The sequence below is a fragment of the Centroberyx affinis genome, unplaced genomic scaffold (assembly GCF_046629955.1).
Source record: "Centroberyx affinis isolate AG114_WGS23_722 - 3 ecotype Tasmania unplaced genomic scaffold, CSIRO-AGI_Caff_v1 ptg006120l_1, whole genome shotgun sequence".
Taxonomy (NCBI): Eukaryota; Metazoa; Chordata; class Actinopteri; order Beryciformes; family Berycidae; genus Centroberyx; species Centroberyx affinis.
This window is the reverse complement of record NW_027283111.1, coordinates 23,456-32,500: the sequence shown is the minus strand read 5'-3', so window position 1 is coordinate 32,500 and position 9,045 is coordinate 23,456. Positions and strand designations below refer to the sequence as shown.

The 9,045-nt window shown below is 43.6% G+C and overlaps 1 protein-coding gene across 1 annotated transcript in view; it reads left to right on the top strand.

The window, feature by feature from the left end:
- The window catches only part of hs3st1l2 (heparan sulfate (glucosamine) 3-O-sulfotransferase 1-like 2), a 24,353-nt gene extending 15,804 nt beyond the window's left edge, over positions 1–8,549 (top strand). The window contains exons 2-3 of the mRNA XM_071512142.1: positions 5,789–6,228; positions 7,072–8,549. Of these exons, the coding sequence (XP_071368243.1) occupies positions 5,965–6,228; positions 7,072–7,737 (930 nt within the window). The 5' untranslated portion in view covers positions 5,789–5,964 and the 3' untranslated portion in view covers positions 7,738–8,549. The remainder of the gene's footprint in view (positions 1–5,788; positions 6,229–7,071) is intronic.
- Positions 8,550–9,045: the final 496 nt, after the last annotated feature.

The following is a 9,045-nucleotide window of genomic DNA, read 5'->3' as shown; positions in this document are numbered from 1 at the left end:
GGGGGGGGGGGAAGGAGTCCCAAGTGTGGCATAGGGGGCAGCGAAAGAGAGATGGATGACGGGGAAATGAATGGAAGAAGAAAGAAAAGGGGGGACAGAGAGAGTTTTATCTAACTCTCACAGCCGTGGCGATATGGCGAGTTTGGCAATCCAAAGCGTTGCACCATACCACCCCCTACCAGGGACAATCTTCCTTGCTGCCTCACACACACACCCTCCTGCAGAGTGCACACACACACACACACTCTCTACCTCAGCCCCATCCCTCCTCCCTAACACCCGTCTCACCCTCCCTCCCTCCCCTACCACCCTCCGTCTCTCTGTACAGGATAATCCTACCCCCACCCCCAAATACCATCGCTCAGTAAAAAGATATTTCCAAGGCCTGGATAGCAGGCAGACTCACGCTGCGCGCTCGCAAGCGCAGCACAAAAGGCGCCGCACACACGCAGATGAAGGGAGATGCACACACAGAGAAACAAGAACAACACACACCCCCAAAAAACTTATAAGACACAGCGACTCTCCCAAAACGCACATGGCAGCATCTGCCTTTCACAGATAATTACTTTCAGCCCTCTCTTTTTCTCTCTCTCTCTCTCTCTCTCTCTGTCTCTCTCTGTCTTTTCCTTGATACTGGTGTTAGTCAATATGGAGAATTCACGCATCATTGACAATCCTGGCATTGTTGTTGTTGGGTTTTTTTCCGTCCTTGCCGGCTAATTTGAATCACAAGAAGCGATGAGCGGGAAAGACAAGGACTTGCAATGATTCATGTGAGCCTCATTGAACAGGGCTAAGAGGCTAACTTACAGCTCATATGGTGCCAATAAAGAGAGCCATCCGGCCATTAAGCGGTGCGAATGAAGTCAGCCATTTTGTTTTTATTTTGTCTAATGTACACCAGCAAGGCAAAACGTGGCTATATGGCAGGGCTGGAGTATTCTGAAATCCTGTCTATTCAGAGGAAATAAGTTTCAGTTTTCAACAAAGCTGTGCAAAGAAAAACAATGGGTATTTTTGACTCTCTTTGTTATGGACCCTATTTCTCATTTCCAAATTCAACTCTGTCTTATACATCAAGATACAAATATCCTATATATGAAAGTTAAATTGAACATTTCAAGGAAGAGTGAGGAAAAGTGATATATGGAAGGCCTAGAGTGTATAAACTCCTATTTATTCAGGTGAAAATAAACTGTACAAAGTAAAAAAAACATGGGTATTTTTGATACTCTCTTTGTCTCATTTCCAGTTAGTAAAGCTAAAATGTATTGAATTAGAATATTTCAGGAAACAGTGAGGAAAGGTGATATAGAGAGCATTAGCATATAAAATCCTATTCACTCAGATGAAATAACTTTCAATTTCAGCAAAACTGTACAAAGTAAAAAAGCATCTTTGACGTGTACAGTAAGCCGTTTCTCATTTCCAAATTCAACGCTGACCTCATTTCCAATTCGTCAAGCCGCAAAAAAATTTAAAGTTTACTGAACGAGAGAATGTTTCACATGGGGGGGGGGGAACGAACGGGCGAAGGAAAGGTGAGCTTGTGTTTTTATTTATGAGCGTCCCACATTAGCATGGCAGTGCGTTTGTTAGCAGCTCCGCGTGAACAGGGAACGCATTCAAACGGGGTGTCGATATATAACCAGAGAGAGAGACAGTCGGGAAACAGGCTGAGACAAAAGGTTAGGGTGAAAGAGGACGAGGAAAAAAGGTGAGAGGGAGGGGTGGAGAGAGAGAGAGAGAGAGAGAGAGAGAGAGAGAGAGAGAGAGAGAGAGGGGAATAGAGGTCACAAGGCGAGGTGGAAGCGAAGCAGAATGCGCGACTTGACAGCAGGGGAATATTGCAGCGTATCGGGGGAGTCACAAGGGACTCATGTAACCACTTAACACACAGCATCTGTCTCGTGACGCACACACACACACACACACACACACACACACGCGAACACACACACAAACACACACGCATAGACACAAAAATCCCCCGAGATCTCTTTCTGTCTCTTTCTCTCATTTACACACACACACACACACACACACACACACAGAGAGACACACTACTCAGCTCACAGTTTGCCATATTATGACTGTAGCTGCTGTGAATCTCACTGTGTTGACTGTGTTGCATTAGGCGCCGTTCACATGGGACGTTTTGGCGTTGTGGGCGGGGCTCGAATCCATCCTTATTACCGATATGTGGGCATCATGTTGTTAATATTAAATCTTAATCCTAGTCGTGACCTTTTAACTTCAGAGCACAAAAAAGCAGTTATTTTATTACAAAATAGTAATAAAGCAAAATAGTGCAAGGAATTTTAGCAATTTTATCTCATTAGAGGTTATGGATACAATTTCTTGTACTTTTTAATCGCCATGTAATATTCACAGTAGGGATTGTGTACAAAATGCAAAATAGTTCCGCTTTTTTTTTACCTCATTAGAGGTTATGGATTCAATTTGTTGTACTAATGTCAAATTTCTATTGTTTTTTCGCTGTCATGTAGTATGTTTTTTGTGTATTGTTTTGTTCTGATTTTTGTAAACCATCGAGGCCCATGTTGGAAACAAGTGTTTAAGTTGCTTTTACACACGTTATCCTCTCGGTAGTACTGTTGTTTGAATCTTTTTATACCCAATCGATCTATCAATCAATCCCCATTATTTGTCTTCAGTGTCTATTAAAGACAAAAAGAAGAAAATGTACACAAATTGTTAACACAAATTGATCTGAACCTTCTCCATATGAATATGATTCTATTGAATGGTTTCACCTGAGACGCAAACACCCTGTATAAGACGGGAGTGGATTTTTAAATCCACAAGGCCGGAGTGCTGAACACCATCCATCTTAGAATAAATACTGCTCGAACATATCCTCACTGCCGAGGGCGACCATATTATTCAACAGTCACCACACCCACAACACCCACAATAACAAACAAAACCACACTCTGCCGTACAGGACGGCCTCGGTCCACAGACAGTCACCGATGACGACAGCGTCACCAGGCCGGGGGATAGCAGAGAGGTCGGGGTGCAGCTCCCATCCCTGAAGGTGCAATTAGCGCTCCGCCACAGGAACAACGCTAGACAGGGTTCCTCCCTGAACCAGAACACTGTTGCACTAATTAATAACTCGGCCACATCAGGACGGCTTCGGCACAATAACAGCAACAACACCAACAACAGGAAAAGCACCAGGACAAACACAACAACAGGGGGAAGGACTATAAGTTAGTGTCTTGCCACCGCTGTGTGCAGAAAAATTCACCCTAAAACAATGTTAAAAACACAGCTATTAGTAATAAAGTATTAGTAATCTTGCATTTCTGGACCCATTTTGCTGTTTGGTGGTGTATTTGTCATATATACGTGGATTATTGCTTAAATGTAGACAACATGGCGTCACATTGAGATGTTTCCAGCAGGTACAATGGAGTTTGATGGCACAATATTTTTTCAGCATTCTCACTTTTGGGATTTTGTCTCCATCTTTGTTCCTCAGCGCTCGTGTCTGTGGTGTTTCTGCACTGCACTTCCCTCCCTCCTTTTTTTCGTCTGTTCAGCCATGGTGGCTATCGCTGCTCATGCTAACTACCCAGTTCTTCTTCTTCTATTTATTTCAAACAAACCGGAAACATAAAACGCATCGCTTCCTGTTGAGGATATGCCAGAGGATATTTCTCGGGAAAGACCTACCAGACACCGGCTGTTTAGAAAGCTTTCATGAACTGGATATAGGTTGAATCATTATTGTTTTATATATCAATCAATCAATCAGCAGCAAAACAGACATTTATTTATATGAAAATGTAACAGATTATTACTTTAACATGGATGTGATCCTGCTGAGTAGAAGTCTTACCTTAATTTCCTTGGTGTGGAAGTATAGCTTTTGGACATTTTTGGTCCTGACCATTACAAGCTATAAGCAGTGGTGGAAAGTAACTAAGTACATTTACTCAAGTACTGTACTTTTTAGAAGGAAATATTGTACTTTTTACTCCGTTACATTTATTTCACAGCTATAGTTACTAGTTACTTTTCAGATCAATATTTTATATTTAAAACATTTGATCATCTTTATAAAATAACTATAAAATAGCATTGTTATAGATTAGACTACCTAAAAGTATAGCTAAATTGAAGATTAGCTTCACGGTGACAACTTTAAAATGCTGCTTACATGTACATGTATGTCAATAAATAAGTATTAATATTCCAATAATTTATGAAAAATATAACTCTCTAAATGGGGACAGTTTGGATAATGAGTACGTTTACTTTGATAGTCTAAGTACATTTTGCTGCCAATACTTATGTACTTTTACTTAAGTAAGATTTTGAATGCAGGACTTTTACTTGTAATGGAGTATCTTTACATTGTTGTATTGCTACTTTTACTTAAGTAAAAGATCTCAGTACTTCTTCCACCACTGGCTATAAGGGCTTATGTTAAAGCTCTGTTTCACCCTCACACACTTGTACACATTCACCCGACAGCGCTGTAGAGAACAACCTCACTCTTTTTCTTCTTCTTCTGTGGTTGAGCAGCTGATGGGCTCTGATGGAACAGATGGGGGTTAGCTGCCTTGCTCAAGGGCTCGGGTGGTCGTTGAGGCAGAAGAGAGCGTCTCACTGTCCACTGTCCCCGTCTGAATGTCCCTCAGATATTTGTACACGGCCTGAAAATCACACACACGCCTATAGATGATGTTAGCTGATCATGTGTAGCCGATCACAAGTTTAGTGAGTCTTACAGTAGGTGAGATCTGGTTTGTTCGATGCTGGGTTGAAGCTAAAATAATCTTGAATCCAGGCTCGGTTGCATTTCCTAAGCCTCGTTTGATGTGTCAGAGAATGTGTGTTTTCTTCCACACGTGTTGAAACCTTACGACAAAAGACACACTGTATCGCAGTATTCGCACATTCAGGATGCACAACTAATCTTCTATCCTGTAAAAAATGGTTCAGCTGAACTAGGAGGGGTGTTAGTGCTCCTTGGGGAGACCTAAACCTCAGAACTGCATTAATTTTCAATGCATCTCCTCTCTCTCATCTTTAGATGTAGATTAATATTTTAATACCTCTCGGCCATAATCACACCACAGCGCTATATTCTGGGCTAAGACCACTATGGCTTGGACTTGGACTTTGTAAATGCTGTCTTAGTCTTCTCAGACGGTTGTGAAAACAGTTGAGCAAGCATGCGTGCGCAGAGCGAATGCAGTAGCCATGTGAGATGAAAAGAAGTGCTCACTAACTACATCCTGATAATCCGAGTGATGCCAACACGGCATCCTCCCCCCACAGGGAACATTTCACATTTTAATTCCACTGTAGTTATTTTGAGGTTTTCTGTAGCGGTCCAAACACACAGATTCGCCTCCTCCTCAATTCTGTGAATTTTCAGGAGACTCATTAGTGCATTAGTGTCTTTGGGAGAGGGCTTGAAGTGTGGCTGTTTGCATTAGAGGTGCAGAAATGTGTACGACAGTCACAGACAGAAGAATAAAACAATAATAATCTGTCCATGTTTTTTATCCTGCTGCATTTTTAACTTGCTCTGCTACAGCTCACGATTGATTTACATTAAAAAATAAACTTTTTCAGTTTCATTAAATTTAATTTTGTCAGTATTGTTCATTTGTCAGACAACATTCTTGCCAAATGTATCATATTTCTGCTACTATTTCTACCAAGAGACCAATATCAAAGAACAGAGTGGTAGGAAAATACAATGACAGTGAATAAAAGCATTTTTTTTCTCTGCTTACAGGCTTCCAATTGAAGATCCCACTTCTGAGGCCCCCTGCTGACTGCTAACAAGCACAACTCCGTGCATGCCTGGGAGCTACATGAGTGTGTGCACATAACCTCCACTCCACCTCTGTGTGTGTGTGTGTGTGTGTGTGTGTGTGTGTGTGTGTGTGTGTTCTCAGCCCAGGGGGCACCATGCTGTGGACAGTGCTACTAGCGCTGCTGGTGCTTCTCCTGCTGCAGACTCAGCTGTGTGTGTGCTTAAGGGAATTACGCACCGGGGGTTCCAGCTCCTCTTCCTACTTGTCTTCATCATCTTCCTCCTCCTCCTCCTCTTCCTCCAATGCCACCCAGCAGCGGCTTCCCGGCGCGATTATTATTGGTGTGCGAAAAGGCGGCACCAGAGCCCTGCTGGAGATGCTCAACCTGCACCCGGATGTGGAAGTGGCAAAGGCTGAGGTAATACAGAAAGATTATTATCGTCATTTAAGAATAATATTAAGAACTCACAGATTGCACTCACACATTATCACACATTACATGGTACCACTTCACATGATGGGCAATACCAGGGTAATATCTGCTGGTAATAAGCATTAACTGCTGCTATTTACTCAGTTACTGGTGGAGTTTCTGATGTTACTGATGTAGTTTCCCTCCTATTGCTTCCAAAAATCCCAGCTAAGCCTTTTGTTTCCTGCCTGGTAAAAAATGATGGTTGTTTGTATGTGATCATGTGGAACCAAGGCTGGAAAATCAAAAATTACCAGTTTTGCCTGCTAATGTTCTCGATTAATTTGCACTGTAGAAATGTTTGAGTGAATTTCAATTGACAGCACGGTCATTTCCAATCAATTGAATGTTAATTTTTTCTGGCACACTTATAATGCCATAGAATGTCATAGAATGTTTGATAATGATGTAATGTAAATCAGTGCTGATTTGGTGCATGAGACTCACAAAGCTGATGTGTTACCATGGCAACGCCATCATTTGAGTCTCATGTTCTGTTCACACATGAAAGCAATAATGTTCATTTACATCACAACAGTATCAAAACTCTATGGAAGTCATGTGAGGCGTACCAAAGGAAATTAGCATGATACAGTACTTTCTATCCGTTCAAGTTCTGTGGGTAAAATGGCACCCGTTATTCATTCTTTTAGTGATGACATCAGCACCAATCATGAAAGACAAACACCAATACATAGAGAAATGACGTGAATAATTTAGCACGAAGGACAGATATGTGCCACTTTCTTATCCTCATCAACACTACTTCTTCTCCTGTCCCTCTGTCAGGTGCACTACTTCAACGTGGAGGAGCATTATCGGCGGGGCCTGGCCTGGTACCGCGCCCAGATGCCCTTCACCCTGCCTGGCCAGCTGACGGTGGAGAAGACTCCCGGCTACTTCACGGCGCCGCAGGTTCCTGTGCGGGTCTGGGACATGAACCCCGCCGTCCGCCTGTTGCTCATCGTCCGCGACCCGGCCGAGCGGCTGGTGTCCGACTACACCCAGGTCCTCCACAACCGCCTGACGCGCCACAAGCCCTACCAGCCGCTGGAGGAGCTCCTGCTCCACAAGGGCCACATCGACCCCGGGTACAAGGCGCTGCAGAGGAGCCTGTACCACCAGCACCTGGCCCGCTGGCTGGAGGTGTTCCCCAGGGAGCAGATCCACGTGGTGGACGGGGACGCGCTGATCCGGGATCCCTTCCCCGAGCTGCGAAAGGCAGAGCGGTTCCTGGACCTGCCGCCCAGGATCAGCCCCAACAACTTCTACTACAACACCACCAAGGGCTTCTACTGCCTCCTGTCGGCCGGACATGACAAGTGCCTGGATGAGTCCAAAGGCAGGCCGCACGCCCCGCTGAGCGCCCAGGCCTTCAGGAAGCTCTGTCACTACTTCAGAGAGCCCAACAAGCTGTTCTTTGAAATGGTGGGGCGGTCCTTCTCCTGGTGCTGACTGGGCGTCGGACAGCGTCTGCAGAGATGAAAACGCTTCCTGAGCAACGCGAACACATTCAGGGACACAGAGGGGGGGACAGGGAGCAGGGGAAGTGTTACCTGTGTGTTTTTGTTAGGTTGGCAGGTAGATGAATGGAGGGATGGTAGTTTGGACGTCCCTCGTTGTTGATTCCTTCTCAGGCATTGAATGCGGCCAACGAGAGCTCACCAGAGTGATGAGACCCTCATGTCCGAGGACCTGAGTATCTGGAGAACTGGAACTGCCCGTGTTGTCATGGCCAATACCGACATTTACCATAACCATAGTGGTGCCTCCTTGGATAGATTCACATGAAAACGTTCTCAGCCCTGATGCATAAAGTAGCACTGAACGTAATATGTAAGCTACAACAACTGTGCCATACACAAGTCTTAAACAATCAAACTGAAAAAGAACTCAAAAGGAACTGTTTTTTTATTTTGTTGTGGGACGTCGAAAGGAGATGCACAGACTTGTAGATGTAGATCAGGTGGAAGGATGGTTGACTTGAGGTCCAACTAATTAATTGTTGCACTATGGACTCCATGCTTAATTGCATACAAGGTCAATCGAGGTTCAGAGCCGCGATGCTAATATAGACAATTTCAACGAGAGACCAACTCCTGGCTTCAACTCCTAACTGTTGTAAAAAAGTATGCCTGTTAGCAAAAATGTTTTAGTTGAGTCATCCTGTTTACTTCTTTTTGTTAATATTCTACTAGGCTGATATTTCACTATCAGATGTTCAATAGAAATATCTATTTTTTTGGTCTTTTGAAATTAGCTACTTTGAAGACTTGTTTTTACTTTGTTTTTACTTTACTTTGAAGGCAAATGTAATTGTACTGCTAGTATGTTTTCTAAGACGTCCTTCTAATAAATGTGTTCAATCATTCAGTCTGAGCCTCCATTGAACTCAGCCTCGTTTCCAATCAGCATTTTAAAACGTCAGCCGTAACAAAGATACAGAGAAATACATTATAGTGTGGGTGGACAGGCGTCGACAGACTTCTGTGGAAACTCCTGTCACTCTCTCCTCCCTCTCTCTCCTCCCTCTCTCTCCTCCCTCTTCTCCCTCTCTCTGTGTATGAGCATGTTTTCTGTCAGCGTCTATCTAACATGTTCCTTACATCGAGGATCAAAGCAAGCCTGCATTTCTTTTCATCATGAAGTTATTACTGCCAAGGAATTAACTTTGGTTTCACGACCACCCTGCAACACATCACATGTCACAGGTCATCAGAGGGGCTGTGCTTTGTGTTTGACTCACGATTGTAGTGAAAAACA